The sequence below is a fragment of the Paramacrobiotus metropolitanus genome, unplaced genomic scaffold (genome assembly GCF_019649055.1).
Source record: "Paramacrobiotus metropolitanus isolate TYO unplaced genomic scaffold, Prichtersi_v1.0 Parri_scaffold0000159, whole genome shotgun sequence".
Taxonomy (NCBI): Eukaryota; Metazoa; Tardigrada; class Eutardigrada; order Parachela; family Macrobiotidae; genus Paramacrobiotus; species Paramacrobiotus metropolitanus.
Genome location: NW_026570379.1, coordinates 231,573 through 248,272, shown reverse-complemented (window position 1 = coordinate 248,272; position 16,700 = coordinate 231,573). Strand labels below are relative to the sequence as shown.

Genomic DNA, 16,700 nt, shown 5'->3' with positions numbered 1-16,700 from the left:
GTATTACATACCAGAGTGGTTGGAAAGGTTTTATCATCAGGTCATTATCTTCGGAATGGAAGGGATGCAGGAGAATCGCAACGATGTATTGGCTTTGGAGGTGAAATGTGAGTACAGTAAAGCAGCGTTTTAGGTTTCAAAGTAAAAAAATTGTTCATGTGGCTAACAGGAAGGACAGTTGTGTTTATGTGTTATCTCCGAAACTACAACCATCGATCAGGTGAACTATGGATATTGTTTTTCTCTAAATCACCTAAAACACAGATTCCAGTTGAATTTTAGCACGCTTAACCATGACCTTCGCTAAATTTAAACCGCCACCAATGAGGACCAGCAATGCCAGTCTGTTTTACTGTTTAAATTATTGTTTAAAATTTTTACTGCCTGTGTTTACTGTTTTTCTGAATCATTTTAAGCAGTTTTACTTTTTTACCTGCGCAAGCTCATTGTTATCTGAATTGGCTACGAATAAACAACACTCAACTAAATTTAAACTGTTTAACTAGGTATTTCAACAGCGTTGGAAAAATTCCCAGCTTATAACGTGCGACGATCCTTTGTTAACGAATGGTCGGCTACTGGAATATTTTGCCGAAAGTGTCAAAGACGGCCAAGTTGTTGCTACCACACATCAACAAATTTGTGGACGGAAGCGCGAAAGTGCGTACGGCCCGATTTAATCGAGCATTCGTTGTCGCAACCAACAGCGTGATCCCGAGAGCTGCTAACGTAAGTTAAATTCTGTAGACATTACAACTGAGTTCTTAACTTCGTAATACTGAATAATGCACTACGATTCCATTTCTTCGTTTTCGACGACTACCACGTTGCATAATTCGTTAAGATCCCATATGATAATTCAAAAAGAAACGTCAGGCTGATAATAAAATTGAAAACCAATATATAAGAACCTATATCAGAGCTTAGCGCTTTCAGTCTAACCATTGCACTGGAAAAGTTCATGCTCAGCGGTCATCAGACATTTACCCATGATCTCTAATAAATCTCCAGTTGGAATATTTTTTGATTTTCCCAATAAATATATGACGCAGGTTAGTCAGAATGGAAAGGATGATCGGTGGTATCGAAGTTTGATTATGACTATAAAGGTCATTATGGAAATGAATTAATTCTTCATGAGTATTTCCTCTGTGTTTCAACGAGTCCGAATTCTTGCTGCAGAAATGGCGAATGAATATAATTTAAGTATTAAAATTTCAATTCTTGCTGCAGAAATGGCGAATGAATATAATTTGTATTAAAATTTCAGTGGACGCGGATTTTACGGATATAGGCTTGTGCGTCCGATCAGGTATATCGTTTATTATATTCATTTGCTTTCGTATTGATCTTGAAACGTTATCTGCTCTTAGCTTACTGTGTTGGTAAGATTTCTCTGCTGCAGCACCATTGTACGTTATAACTTGACGCTTCTCTTGTGGTTTTCAGCGAAGTCATCTGAATTTGACCTAGATTTCGATAAGCCGATGGAGAAGATGCCGGTGGACTTCGACATTGAGGATCCGGCTCCTTGACTGTAGCGACAAACAGGATCGTGGCGTTCTGAAGAAGATCATCAAAGAAGGCACCGGACGGATACACCATTCGATGGATCCATTGTGCACGTCCATTACATCGGACGCCTGGTGGATGGCAGTGTTTTCGATTCCAGCCGCAAGCGAAATGAGCGTTCAAATTCGTTCTGGGAAAGCGTAAGATGCAGTTTCTCTTTCCGTCGTCATTTTATTGTGAGGATAAATTTCAGGAGAGGTGATTCAAGCTTGGGATTGGGCTGTTTCGACCATGAAAAAGGATGAGATCTGTGAGATGGTCTGCAAATCAGCCTATGCATACGGAAAGATTGGTAGTCCATCAAAAATCCCATACTCAAACTCAACACTGATTTTTCAAGTGGAACTACTGAATTGGGATGTAAGTTTGTCTGTGTATTAATTTTAGCTTTTGTAGATTTTGAGATTTTCGGAACCGATTTTTCCGAAGCGGTCAAAACTGAAAAGTATTTTATGTTTGCGTTTGCATAGCGCTTTTGTATGTAATTCGTAACTCTTGTGATTTGTGTAAAATTCTTTGGGTTGAGTATTAACTAGAAAAGTGCACTCGCTTTTGCGGGCACTGCATGACCGAAGAGTAGCGTGAAGGGTAGATTTAAGGGTTAAGTAAGGTAAGTTCTTGTCGTAAGGGTTAAGTTCTTGTGTTGTACCAGAACTAATGCAACAGATTACTGAAGGTAATCTGCTGCATTAGTTCTTGTGACTTTTTGGTCACCTCAAATTATCGCTACAGAATGTCATAAATTTTTCGAGGCGCATAGAAACGAAATTAAATAATTGGCTCATTAAAACGCAAAGCACTAGTAAATACGCTATCGTTTGGTTTATTTCAGGATGAAGAAATTGGCACAGAAAAACTTGTGAAACGGATTATACGAAAGGGTGCTTCCACGCCCAGTGACCATTCCTTTGTTGAAAGTATGTATATTACCGGAATTTGCATGACATCGTGTTTGGACAGGATTAGCCGGAAAGCAGTTTTTGGCTGCATAGCTTTGCTTCAAAGAAAAATGCAATATGACTTTTCACTGATAACCTTTAACATCGTGGGATTCGTATGCGCTGTGCAATATCATAGTCATAATTACTTTGTTAATTCCAGTCCGCCTGTGCGGGTTGTATGAGGGGCGCAAGTTTGACGAACGAGAAGTGGAATTTTATGTTGACGAAGTAGACGACGACCTGCATCTTATTCCTGGCATTGATTTGGCCGTGAAGAAAATGAAAAAGCATGAATGTTCGTTATTTACTTTTCATTCGGATGTCGCTTTTGGACGAGAAGGAAACAGGCAATGGAAGATCCCCGGTAATGCGGAAGTACGCTACGAAATCACGCTTCTGGATTTCGAGAAGGTAAATGTCGCTTCCAGTATATCTTCGGAAATAATTTTGGTCCTACGTTGAGGTTACCGACTAATAAAACGCTGAAGAATCAAGCTGTTGTGCAATTAAAAACCTAATGAGGTTGTGAATGTACAGGACCAAGACACTAGGTGCATGAATCCGGATGAGAAGTTCGAAACAGCGGAGATGTATAACGAAAGAGGATCTCAGGCGTTCACGGTTAGTAAAATAATTTGCGTTTAACGTTGAAGCTCATTTAGTACTGGATTTTTATGCTATAGAAAGGAAGACACGCGGCAGCGATTAAACATTATGAACGAATGAAAAAGATGCTGGCCGCTGACGCGGAATTTAAAGATGAAAACGAGGAGAAACGCAAGAAAATGTTGGCTGTATCGCATAACAATTTGGCTGCCGTTCATTTGAAATTGGGCGATCTGTACGCTGCGAAACGAGCCACGGAAGAAGCTTTGACGCTGGATCCCAACAACATCAAAGGGCTTTATCGAAAGGGAACTGTAAGTGCAGATCTGTTATCTTGGTTTGTGAATTACTGCAACGTAGTTAATTCACATACTGGGGTTGCTCTTTAGGCCAACTTCGGCTTGAGAGACTACGAAGAGGCTAAACGCGATTTCCAGCGAATTGTCGATCTGGAGCCGAACGGATACGAAAAAACAAAGGAGTATCTCAAGACGATCGCTGATATACAGGATGCTGCGGAAAAGGAAGAACATAATAAAAGAATGAAATCGATGTGCGGTATGATGAAAAATGTTCGCAAATGAGTACGGATAAGGCCAGGCCGTAACCTCCTTTGAAGGGCAGCGAATCGATTGGCAGACATTCGTTTTTAAATTCTGTGACATTGTCTCATAAATACGGACTTGCTCGGTTTTGGTTTTTTCTCCCAAATATTTTTACTATGCATCCGTGTGTTGCACATATATTGCGGGAAATTGTCGTTGGGACGAATTTTATGTATGTTTTGTGTTTTATATGTATTTCGATGCATGTTTTTTTGCCTGAATGACTGGAACTGAATGCTTGGATTGATGGTTTCGAATGAGTAAAGAATCGGCGTTTTTAACGGGGAAGATTTAATGGCCAATGATTCTGCAACGCAGTAACCAATGGGCAACTTAAATTTTCGGGGGTAAACTTTTATGCTCCTGGCCTCGTTCTAACGTCTTATAGCATTGGGCGCGATTCAAGTATTACGTAACGGAAATTTTCCACTTTTTCGACCACCCCCCCACCCTTTTGTGACCTTTATCCATGTATTACTTATGGGCGGGTAACGCCAGCCGGACCCACCCCCCACCCCCTGAGCCGTTACGTAATACTTGAATCGCGCCTTGGCCAAAGTTTCGTTGTATTCAGTTAGACACTTCATAACAATTTCGCGACTGGGATACTTTCCTAATAAATTTGGTTCCATCTGTTGAGCGGAGCTTTGTCTTGTGGACATACATTCGGGACTGCTCTGCGGACGCAGAACTGCCGGATTTCGTCTTCAAGATCGTTGGCATGTGCACACTTCTCGAACAGCATTTGATTGGTTTCCTGATACAATGCCACCTTGTCCTTCAGCTCTGTGATCTGCTGTTTTTTGATCGAAGAATAATTTGTTGCCTAATAAAATAATTAATGGCAGTACAGACTGCTGTTTCTGACAATGACTAAAGAAATGAGCAATTAAATCGCGCATAAATGCTTTTATAATTTTTCTTATTTCAATCGTCACCTGAAACCAGTGGTGTTATTTCCTATGCTCATCCGTTTAAAGCTGAACAGTAATGAATAGGCTTCGATAGATTCCAGTCTACTGGGACAATAATTGTTATAAATTACATAAACGAAATTAATGTGGTTTTGAAAAATTGTAATTGTAACTGAAACAATTGGACATTCCGAGTACAAGCACCTATAAGTTTATAACTGATCTACCACTGATGCGTACCCTAACCTTTCAAGACGTCCATCCGTGAAGCAACACAGGAATCGTGATACGCGTCCCTTTCTCCCTTGAACCGTTTACACTGTGCTTGTACGCTGTTTAATTGCTCTAGAACATGCGCTAACTGATGCTGTAATGTGTCACAGTCTGAGCAGGTTTTGGGCATGGCTTGACAAGGTCACATGAGGAATGAGGTCGAGCCCTTTGATGTTAAGATGTTACGTACAAGGAATAACACAGTGGATGGAAAAATATTGTGATAACACCACTAATTATCCAGAAAGAAGTGAAATAAGCTATCTAACGAAAACTATGAGTTTTTAGATGTCTGTACTTCTGCTTCGATAATGTAAATGCCTCTTTGATAGCAACAAAATTACTGTACAGTTTTAGTTCGAAAATTTTATAGAAGTACGTAGGTATTCTTGGGGGAGACCGTTACAGTACTTTACAGATAACTCTATACTACTTCTGCAGCTAGTTTTACGACACACTTTTGCCATGTAAAGTGCTTTGAAAAGTTGTAATTGTACTCTTGTACTTCGCTTAATAATTAATTTTCTGCTTAGGTACTGTACAGATACGTCATAATGTTTTTTAGTAAAAAATTAAATTATTTATGCATATAAATTATTTTCTTTCCTCCAGTATTTTGGAAATTAAATTATTTATGCATATAAATTATTTCTTTCCTCCAGTATTTTGGCCTCCGACATATAAAGCACGTAAATGTTGTGAATCACACGTATAGACAAGTTGTGTTAACGGTGTTCCGTAATGACAAATTTTATTTCCGTATGTTTCACAAAATTCTAAGTTTTATTTAATAATATGTTAATTGACAGTTATAGCGGTTATCAAAGACTCGCTGCAGTCTGTTTTCGGGAACGTATTTTATGCAAGCAGGAGATGATCCAGTAGAGAATATAAAGCAGCAAAAATGCTGCTCCCAGGGAAATAAAGGGAATAATTGGTTGCAAAACAGTGTCGAGAAATGACCCTGAATCATCCTTGGCCATCGCAACCTAAATGGTCAGCTGTGTCAGTAACCGGCACCGGTAAGACTACACGATTGCATGTTGCACTCTTTTATACGAATTAATCAGAATAGAATATAATATTAATAACAACAATTACCAGATCATAAGTTGCACTGAATTTCGTTCATAGCTTTGTATGTACACTCCATACAGTATCATATATATAGATATGCTAATTTGATAAATAGTTTAGACTTTCATTAGTGTATCTGTACACTACATAAAGCTAATTGCTTACTATTCCTTTTTGAGCATATTTGTTCATCTGGGAAGCCATCAAGCTCTGCACTTTATGTCATCAAATTTCCTCAGTATGTACAGTAAACATCGTACGTTTTCCTACCTGCATTTTTTGTTCGTTGTTTTTAATTTGTTCCAGAGCATGGTAAAATCTGCGAGCCTGAAGGGTGCGATCTAGGTACTCACTGCTTTCATAGTACAAAATCTTCGTGGCTTCGTTCAAAAGTTTTGGCTTTCGGATTAGCACTTCATGATGACGGAGATCGGAAACAAGACGCTGCCGTAGGGAGAAATGTAATTCGCGAATTTCTTCTTCCGGAACATTTTTATGATTATGTAATCGCTATGGAGAAATGACGATATTGGCTAATTATACGAACAGCTTACGATTAAAACTTGCATTGTACTTGTTAATCATGGATAACGGTAATCATTTTAACTGTTTTTGTATAATTGGTTTTTAAATCACTTCTTACTTCTTAATTGAATTTTACAAGATATGATAGACTGAAGTACAGAGCACATGAGGCAATTGGTTGTGCCTACTAGCTGACGATGAACACAAGTACCTGCAAAGTTGCTTTCTTGTAATGATTTATTAACGTCGCTGTGAATTCCTGGCCGATAAATTCCAGCTCTTTCTGTAATAATGTAATAATTTCAACGCAACCAATGAAATAAACTTGCTCCATATTTAAACTAAAGCTCCACTCATTGTCTGTGTATAAGTAAAGTCAGAGATATTTATTTGGCTACTTCATAAAGTTACCTCCAAGGCATCCTGGACCGTGGGAATACGCGTGTTCCCAAAAATTTCTTCATACACCTGCAAGCGTTTTTCCTATAATTTGTATAATGCAAATTATCAAGATTACGAAAAACACTAACTTTTACACATTTAATTTGCAATTTGAATAACTGTGTGGCGATATTTTTATCATAGGAAAATTAATACATAGGTTGTTTGAAAACCTTTAATCGCTCAGCCAGATCGTGACCGGTCAGCTGCTTTCCAAAGATAGTTTTTGGAAAAATTGTGAGCGGACTAAAGTGTGAGCTAAACAACTGAGAACAGGCCTCTCCAAACACTGGATTGATATCTGCAAAAAGCTTCCTTGTTCACAAAATACGTTTCCCAAATCTATCAATTAGTCGTAGTATTTATGTTCACCATTTTTCGTAAACTGCAAATTTGTGGGATCAAGCGAAATCGTAGGCAGAAATGAACAGCTTATGCCGTGAAATCCTAGCTGCATTTCTTGCAGTGATCCATTCCGATCCGAATCAAAATACCTGCACGATGCAAAATTCACAATATGACATTGTAGCAGAAGTTATAGCTATAGTCATAATAATGGTGATATACTCGTATATAGATATGACTCATATAGCGGTGATACAGTCGGATTATTGTACATTGCTGCTAATAAAGCCTTAATACGCTTAAACTGACAATATCCGAAATGTAATATTCCGCTTCCCTGCATGTACACATCCGGATTTTTTTCAGCAAGGTGATAATCACGAATCACAAATAAAATATCTTGCAGCAGTCGTTTGTTTCGGGATTCTAACAGAGTGATCACTGGTTGATCGGATGCTGCAACAAGAACACCATGCGCCACCAACACTGAAATTTTGCAAGACGATGCAGAAAGGTTATCTGCGCAACTACCCGTAGCACTTGTTTTGCGGCAACATTAACCGAGTTACAGCAACCATTTGCATAGAATTAGATAGTTAGACTTAATTATAACAAACCTACAAAACATTACTACAAAAACATTTTTTGTGTTTATGGCATTATGGCTTACTTATCGAATTCCCACTGTTATCGATCGTATTTCGAAGCCTCACGGTTGGAGCTCCAAGAAGATTCGTCAGTGCCCGGTCCAGAGTTTGTTTGGTGTTTATGATCTGTGCAAACATTCAGTAACCTAATGTAGCATTCTGGTTAATAGTTTCCTGTATTCATTTTCTTCTTATTTTTACTTTTCAGTATTGGTACAGTTAAAAAAATTCGCTAGTATTGACAACATGGGCTCTGTTAAACGGAACAAGTACTAAACAGCAATAGTTGCCGTGAAAAAATATTTCCATCATTATTTGAGGGATTATTCACAGCTCCCAGTTATTAAAATCATTTCAGTATTCTAAATCTCTTTTATCACTGCTGATAGCGATGTGTGCAAGGGACTGGTGGATTCTGTTAGAACAAGGCATTGTTAGTTTTGAAGAACTACCCTAGAGATCGCTCGATTATGCTGGTAATTTTTATACAATACGTCTCACGAGCAGTGCTTGCAGTATTTATCAGTACGGTAAACCTAAATTTTAATAAAGCTTACCGTTGTGGAAGAAAGCAGAGTAGAAGCGTAGAAGAGTTCCGAGTCAGTTTGGCTGCTGTTGAGATGATTATCAAAAAGCCCTTGAATATCAACGAGGAACACCGCCAACCCATTAGGCATCAGGTAGGGATGTGCCGTGATCCACATGCCTTTAGTGCAGACAAACTGAGCGGACGATGTCTCAAAAAGTCGTTTCCGGCAATAGCGCGGTATCACCGAAGCGTCGTCGTACAACCAGTCTCTGGTGGTCTAGCGCAATGCAGTATAATTATTCAGACGGCAAAAATTAGTTCCCATATATATATTGCAGTGTGCCGGCTCTTTTATAAGGTCATGCACCCATCCTCCTTGGTTCGTTTAAACTCGAATAATTCCTTGCAAATACAGTATATAAGCGGTATTTTTACGTACAGTACGTAAATATGCGCTATCGAATTTAGTCACAGCGCAGCGTTATATACGAGTACACGTCACGCGCATATTTCTAGCGGAACCGTATTTATCACGGACGCATTTTATTAAAATGAAATTAAAGGTCACGGAAGGTAATGAGAAAACACCGCGAAATGTAAAAGGATTGGTTTCTTAACCCACCGTGCTACTGCATGCTAAATATCGTGACAAGATATTCAGAAGTGTCGATTTGCCGCTTCGGTACGTCCCCACGATACTGATTATGGCTACTTTACGTTGTCCAACGAATTCGTTTGACTTCAGCATTTTCCGGAACTTGTCCAAATTGATAAATTTTAAAGACCCGTTTTCTTTGATCTTTGCCAGCTGTAAATGCAAATTAAGGAGCACTGCATATATCAATTCTCGGGACAGTGCATAATTAAGCAATAAAACATAATTTCAAACATAGATTTTCTAGTGAACGCAACGCTTGACCAAACAATAAAAGGGCTATACCAAGATCCGTCACAAGTAAAAATTGCAGCTCATTACGTGCTGCTAAATAAATCGAAGCAGTTGTGCTTTACATTAAGGTATAGGTACTTACGTGTCATGCGTTAGTTTTGCGTTAAGGTTACAATTAAGTAAAAACATTCTCTAGCATTATTATTGCTATTAAATAAAAGACAAACCAAAATTTCTTAATCAAGATGCTATAGGTACGAGTATGCCGACTGTAATATGTCTGCAAGCTTTGAGATTGTCAGCAGGATTTCGATACTAAGTAGTCAAACTTTATACTGATTTCAACTGGTGCACTGCTTACAGTTTTTTAAAATACTAATTAAAGGTCACATACCTGGTAAACAGATTGACGCGTGTGTTTGTGCTTCGAATGTTCGCACCAACACGGCAGTGAATCGTATTCCAGTTCTTTATCAATCAGCACATGCTGATCCATTGTACAGAAGCTGATCATGCTAATCATTACCAACAAAAATAAGAACATCCGCAACGACAAGTGCGCTTTTATCACAGTTTGCATTTGCATGTTTGTTTGAGCAAAGTAAAGGTCTGCCAAATGCCCATTCTAATTACTTTGAATATAGTTGAGTTCATTGCCAGAAAACGATTAACTGACTTTTTAATTCGATTCAAAGCACCTCGAGTTTCTGTAGAACCAACTCGCATAGTGTTTGTACGCTTGCTTCGTAAGCTGTCCGCTACTCCCAATGTTTTGTCTGTATGTTCATTCTGGATCGTATAAGAGTCCACATTTTTTGAGAGTTATTAGGCAGGAGATAGGTTTCTTTATTGAACATGCGTACATACGTGCGTTTTTGGCAATGAGGAGTACTTATAGACCACGAGCGGTGTTTGAGCTTAATTTGCGTACTGATGGGATATTAATATAGATCAGGGACCAAATTATGAAGTCAATCTGTCAAATCCAGTCCGCGCCAGTCGTATCAAAAAATATTCTGACTCTTCTGGCGTTGACACAAAAATATTCGGTACTTCTATCTGTATAACATAAAAATGCGCATAAACTTGCGCTTATGACAAAATTAAACGTAGCAGTACGATCTTCACAGTTTTTTATTATAATTCTCTAGATATAGAGGGTACAAACTAAAGGTTAGCTTTTATATAACAATATCTTTCTGTTTTTTGTGCTTGCACACATGTGACGAGTAAATACTCAACACAGTACTTTCGGCGTTAATATAAGGGTGTACTTTATTAACTGGCGGTATACTAAAGTCACAATTTTTCTATCATAATAAGGGTGTACTAATTTCACATAATATAAAATATTTGTGTAGTAAACCGCCAAATTTTTCGTGACTCTTGTTACATACAAATTCTGATGATAATATCAGGTGCGCTTGTGCTTTATAAGCCTTGACCGTGGTCTGTACGTTGTAGATGATATTTTTAGATACTGAATAAATCTTTTTTCAAACACCGGTAATTTATGCGGTACAACGGTATTGAAACTACAATTATGCATGACATATCAGTGAAGTTTGAATATCGTCGCCATCCAAACGTTCGGGACATGCTGCATGAGATCCTCCAGCTACGCATAAATTTTCTTACAACAAATGGGCGCATCCAAATAGTGCAACCATTAGCCGCTTTTTTGTGTCGTACGTTCATTGATGTGGACGGGCACTGCGCTAGCTGATCCACCAATATTTACGAGTATGTATGCAAATAACCGAAGCAAAATTATACGGAGCCAATTCGTTTGTCGTGTAACGTGTTAGAAGCGATGCAACACGGTAGTGGCACGCAGTCAATAATACAACTTGCATATTATTATGGTACAAAGAATCAGATTTTACGTAATGTACCAGAACAGAATGTGCTTCGAACTATATTACCTAAAATATGGCTTCGAAAGTAATTATCCTGTTTCTGTAATCTGGCTAAGATGAGCTAATCCAAACCGAACTGTCTTCCGATCTGACAGTTTTCTGTGAGCGCTCGGAAATTAAATTATTTCTTGAACCCTGCTTGACCTTTTGGAAATTCAACTACGATCATGTGCTTCGCAAGAAATCGAACGTCTTCTTTTTTTGCAAATCACGAACAGGAACATGTTCACTGAATTACGTACAACCGGTGTTTAGCTTGTAAAATTTACTTTTTGCAATCGCAGCCCGGACAAGGACATGTGTAAAGTTTTGCGAATACAGTTGTATTACTGTGCTATATTATCGAAGAAGTACATGTACGATTATGAGCATGGACAGCAGCTGCGGTTCGGTTAACCCATCAAAGATGTTTGCTAAGGATTAGATCGTTGTTTACCATTGTGAACCGGCTTGTAAGCGGCCCAATGGTCAGTATTTAAAGTGGCTAATTTACGGCGATAATTATCGCGGCCAGAACACTGCCAGTCTGGAATGGAGAGCGACATTTCGACCCGCCAAGCGGAACACAAGAATGTACAGCGCCATGCTTGACAAGGCAAGCTTATGATAAAACGCCCCCAGTGAGATCTTTATTGCACCCAGTAGCCATAATAATATCCTGTAAACAATATATCCAATTCTTAGACAAACTGTCAGTAACTTAAAACCTTTCTTTCGGAATTCTTGTTCGCTCTACTTTAAGATTACCGGCATTAAATATCAAACTTGCAGTACTACCGTAGGATATGCAGTACATCAACCAAATTGAACTCTATTTTTCAGAGCAAAATAAGTATTACTTCATTAGCAAAACAACTGGCGAGAACTTTAGAATATACGCGGTGGCCCAATTCACCTAAATGATAAAATTATGAATTCCAAAAACTGCATCATGTTATATACAGTATTTGAACGTGATTTGTATCAATCACAATACTTCATTGGTGATCAGGAAGACTGCAATACCGAACGGAGCAACAGAATAAGATACTTATTGTCAGTGTAGCTATATCTTTAGCTCGCACGTGAATGAATATTTGCAGCGTGTAATCATTTCTTTGAAATATAAGTGTTATGTTGTTATTTGCATAAGTTATTTGTACCAGTATAAATTGAATTAAATTAGTTTACATCTCACCCGCAAACATTATGCGCATGTTATAGAATATGAATATTAATAACGTACATACTCTATAACCAAACGGCACCGCGTAGCCAGCAGCTGGATATCCCGTTATCAATTTCAGCATAGCAATATGGACCAGTGGTCAACTGCACTTTCCGCACGCACACGTGCACATGTGGCATAACAGTTGGTTGGTCGTGTCCCTTGGGTGGTACGTCTAGTTAACCTCGTCGATGACACCGGACCGTGTGGAGCATATACTAGGGCGTCTCCAGCTGTTCGTGCACATCTGTCCAATCTATGCGCTACTTAGATATTTTATTATTCGGGAAATATGATCATCTAACCAATGCCCGGCATTCATTCTAGGCATGTTGTCCATTCATTTTCCCAAATTTCTACTGATGATCATCTTTGACTGGTCAAATGTAAATGTGTGGACGGTCAGCTGCAGTTGTGCTTGGTTGGGCGTATGTCTCGAGTACCAGTAGTGGATATATGCGACTGTGTGGTGGACTGTGTTGACGGATAAGTCAAAATATTTGGAGTGTGCCACTTTATGGTATATATGATTTTTTTGCAGGTAAACATATATTTACATCACTTATCATATGGATATACATGATTTTTATTTACCGCATTCTGGAAAGTTTACTCAGAATGGAATGCAGTTTTTGTCCGTTTACGCGGTTAAACATTATGCGGCGCAAATATTTTTTGTTAAACTGTTTTATATAATAATATCATCTATATTAAGTTCATCGCCAGAATTCATACAGGTTGGTGGTCAACGAGTAATTATGTGGCTTACCCGAAGCAAGTAGTTTGAAACCGCCTCAATTTATCTTATGATTTGTGTCTACAAAGTTTTTAATGTGGCTAGCTGTTCGCAAATTTCTTTTTTTTACATAATAATGTGGTGTACGTATACGCGTACTTATACCTAGTTGCCAGTCTGAAATTTTTAATTTAAGGCAAGCCGATGATGCCTTATTGCGCGATATAATACGTATCCTTCCTACTACCAAAACCAGCACATCGGGTAAAATTAAGCATTTGGTAAAATTAAGCATTTTTGCAGTTTATCAATAAAAAATATAATTTGGCAAGTAGTTTTGCTATATATTGACAAACTTAATAATTATGAGCTGCTCTGGCGCCAAATATTTTTTTAATGGGAACGTGTATGCTTACATTGTTTATCGGCACAGTAAAAGAACAATAAACAAACAGCTGTTGTTTCAAGAGTTATCAGACAGAATAGTCGCAGCTAATGAAGCCCGGTTCGGTCAATTGTTACAGATTCATTAGCTATTATGGCAGCGGAGTTTATATAAATTTCTTCTATGGCGGAAACAAAGTGGCGACGACATTCACATGTCGGATGATAACACTGACGATGAATTCGGATTTATCAAGCCGACCATTGAGCCTAACAAGCACACTATTGTCCAGAAAGTCGTTAGGAAAGCCGTGAAGGAAGTTTTGGTTGAAGATGGGCTTATCGGATATTACGCGGATAATTATCGATGTCGACCCCCTCCGGTCTTCCTCATTGCTGTCAGCATTACAGAGTGACAAGCAAATGTCCTGGATGGTTGATAATTCTGTATCATTATAAAACTATCATCCTGGATTTCGTTAGCGAGCACTTTTGCACAGTCTCGGTCCTTATTAAAATTATGGATCCATTTTATAATGCGATACGTTTTATAATCTGTGATTCTAAATCACATCTACACAACACCTGTTTGCCATTTTGTGATACGATAGTATTGCATAATAGCGTAATAAAATAATAATTTAGTAATTTGGTATTGTAAAAGGGCCACAGAAACTTGAAAAAAATGTTGTAACATATTTTGGTGGTAAACAGCTGAATTACTATAATTATGACAAAATCATTGCAAGAGGTATAGTTACCTGCAAAATACTCGCAGTTTTCGTTAACCGAAAGAGTCACTTGGAATTATATTAATTGATGTTGGCATATGTCATATAAAGTAACGATGGTTTCTAAAGCTTTCCGTCTTTGTGGAATAAATACGTCAAAAACTCACCGAGTATAGACATAACTCGTGTATTTTCGTGTCGGCAGTGGTCAATGCTGACGTGCTGCTTTTGAACGGTCACGCGCACTGGATTTGGCTTCTTTCTATACACGCATTAATAAAATTCATCCCAACAGGGCGCACATGAAATATAGATTATCGATTAGGAGCATATTGCATTGAATCATCGACAAAAGCCATTAGTTTGACCGTTGGTCGGCGGTATATTGATTCGTCGCACTGGCTTTTGTCAGTGACCATTGAATAATCCATAAATTACTCATGCTTTCGCCGATAAATTGCCCTGTAAGTTAAGTAATCAACTATTTTCTTTCCAGCTTGCCGTATTTATCTACTATGGAATTGTGATGGGAAGCGTGTCGACAATTGGGCCTGTTCCCATCGATAGCCCGTTTATTTATCGTCCTGACCGGCGACTGGAAATCTGGCGATCCATTACATATTCCTTTCTGCATGCCGGGTACGAGCTGTGTGCGCATAGCGAACAAACAGCATAATTTTAACTTTTATGGAGAAATTTTGAGTGACCGACGCATCAAATGCATTAGCCGCCAGTATTCACATACAGATTCTCACATTTGGGAAAATTAAAGATAACTCTCACATGTGGGAAGTTCTGCAAAAATGCTTAGTAAATAATTTGAAGTGTAGCTGTATAATACAGTAAAATTATCTTTGCGTATAATGCATAATTCAAACTTATTGTTATTTTAGGTAATAATATTATTTCTTTTGCATGCCGGTATGACCTTCTTATTATTATGCTAATCGTTTTGACAATAATTTTTGTACATTATATACGAGCCACATCATATACATTCAGACAGATTATTATGGTTTTTCAATTCATTTATTTGACTTACGATGTTTTTCTTACAGGTGGTTTCATTTAGTTTTCAATATTATTATCCAAATTTTTGTGGGACTTCCACTGGAAATGGTCCACGGAAATTTTCGCATCGGCATAATATATCTTTCCGGTGTTTTAGCAGGTCAGCGTGCATTTTATTTCTGCGTCTATGTTGTATCTCAGTAGTACGTTTGTTTAACTCACGCCAATTCTGCGCATGTGCATTTGCATTTGCACGGATGCGCAAGTGTGTATGAGCATTTGCACGCGCATCGTAAAGTGCATTTCAATTCACCGGCAAAGTTTTGTGCATGTGCAGCCGATTTGGATATTAATTTTGTAAATTTATTTGTATGTACACAGTAGTACGTTTGTTTAACTCACGCCAATTCTGCGCATGTGCATTTGCATTTGCACGGATGCGCAAGTGTATGAGCATTTGCACATGCGCATATGTATAGTGCATTTGCAATTGCACACATGCGCACAAGTATACGATACACCTGTGCATGTGCATCTGCACGGATATGTGGATAAATGGAAATAATTTTGTAAATTTGATTTGTATGCTGACCACAACACAGTATGTCGTGATTGAATGTACCATGTACCATGGTACATGGCCCAGGTACATGGTACAGGTACCGTTACCATGGTAACGTACCTGGTGCCAAGTACCAGTCGCATATAATAACAGATATGCATTGGCCTATGAAAATCTAGTTGGTAATTACAAACATGTGTGCATTCTATCTGAAAGTTACGGAAGAAAACTGTTTTCGGCCATTGTATACTATCCAATCTTTTTTTGAACCATTGCAACTGCTACTGATTTGTTTACCGGGTGTTGATATGATATTGTTGTACTATTCCATGGATTAACCAGGATTGATAGCCAATTACTTTCAAGCTCTGACGGAATAACGGGTAAGGGAAAGAAGTAAATGTTTGTTTGGTTTACTTTCGTTTCACCCAGAATTCCGATCTTGCGTCAGATTTCGTTCTGTTTGTGTGGATATTTAATTGCATTATTTAAAGCTTTATTGCATTTGATTTACCAGCTTTACTTAATATATGTCGTCATAAACAACTCCGTTTATCATGGCATCATTTTGTAAATAAAAAACCACAATATCAAACAATGTTTCGTCGGTACATGTGACAAAAGAAATTGCAAACACTACAATTCCAGTTTCTGGATACAAAACGTTTTAATGTGTGAAAACCAGGCTCTGTAAAGTTTGGATTCCAAAACGCCCAGGGTGCCATTGCTATCAAAGGCCAGCAGTGCTTCCCACTATTTGCAAGTATTTAAGCACCGTAGATCCAC

The 16,700-nt window shown here is 38.3% G+C and overlaps 2 protein-coding genes, 2 long non-coding RNA genes and 2 pseudogenes across 6 annotated transcripts; 3 read left to right on the top strand and 3 right to left on the bottom strand.

Annotated features, from left to right (window-relative positions):
* Window positions 1–55: 55 nt before the first annotated feature.
* LOC129599999 (peptidyl-prolyl cis-trans isomerase FKBP4-like) lies at window positions 56–4,027 on the top strand (annotated as a pseudogene).
* Window positions 4,028–4,255: 228 nt separating this feature from the next.
* On the bottom strand, window positions 4,256–5,249 carry LOC129599988 (uncharacterized). The gene is made up of 3 exons (XR_008691994.1): window positions 4,885–5,249; window positions 4,663–4,740; window positions 4,256–4,550 (listed from the first exon to the last, which is right to left on the bottom strand). It is a non-coding gene; the product is annotated as an uncharacterized LOC129599988 (long non-coding RNA).
* A 294-nt stretch (window positions 5,250–5,543) lies between these two features.
* Window positions 5,544–7,447, bottom strand: LOC129599986 (uncharacterized). 3 transcript variants are annotated; one of them, XM_055498362.1, is made up of 7 exons: window positions 7,327–7,447; window positions 7,128–7,255; window positions 6,925–6,981; window positions 6,725–6,796; window positions 6,259–6,498; window positions 6,154–6,198; window positions 5,544–5,900 (listed from the first exon to the last, which is right to left on the bottom strand). In XM_055498362.1, exons 1-7 carry the CDS (start codon window positions 7,409–7,411, stop codon window positions 5,733–5,735), a joined length of 795 nt encoding a protein of 264 aa, XP_055354337.1. In that variant the 5' UTR covers window positions 7,412–7,447; the 3' UTR covers window positions 5,544–5,732. The 3 variants fall into 3 exon arrangements, with proteins under 3 accessions (XP_055354337.1, XP_055354338.1, XP_055354339.1); XM_055498363.1 differs by lacking the exon at window positions 6,154–6,198; XM_055498364.1 differs by lacking the exon at window positions 6,154–6,198 and having other exon boundaries at window positions 6,342–6,498.
* Window positions 6,167–6,549, top strand: LOC129599987 (uncharacterized). The gene is made up of 3 exons (XR_008691993.1): window positions 6,167–6,226; window positions 6,295–6,333; window positions 6,400–6,549. It is a non-coding gene; the product is annotated as an uncharacterized LOC129599987 (long non-coding RNA).
* Window positions 7,448–8,322: 875 nt separating the features above from the next.
* Window positions 8,323–9,860, bottom strand: LOC129599998 (guanylate-binding protein 5-like). The gene is made up of 4 exons (XM_055498372.1): window positions 9,759–9,860; window positions 9,098–9,283; window positions 8,504–8,752; window positions 8,323–8,361 (listed from the first exon to the last, which is right to left on the bottom strand). The coding sequence occupies exons 1-4, from the start codon at window positions 9,858–9,860 to the stop codon at window positions 8,323–8,325; spliced, it is 576 nt and encodes a 191-aa protein (XP_055354347.1).
* Window positions 9,861–12,819: 2,959 nt separating this feature from the next.
* Window positions 12,820–15,556, top strand: LOC129599997 (rhomboid-related protein 2-like; annotated as a pseudogene).
* Window positions 15,557–16,700: the final 1,144 nt, after the last annotated feature.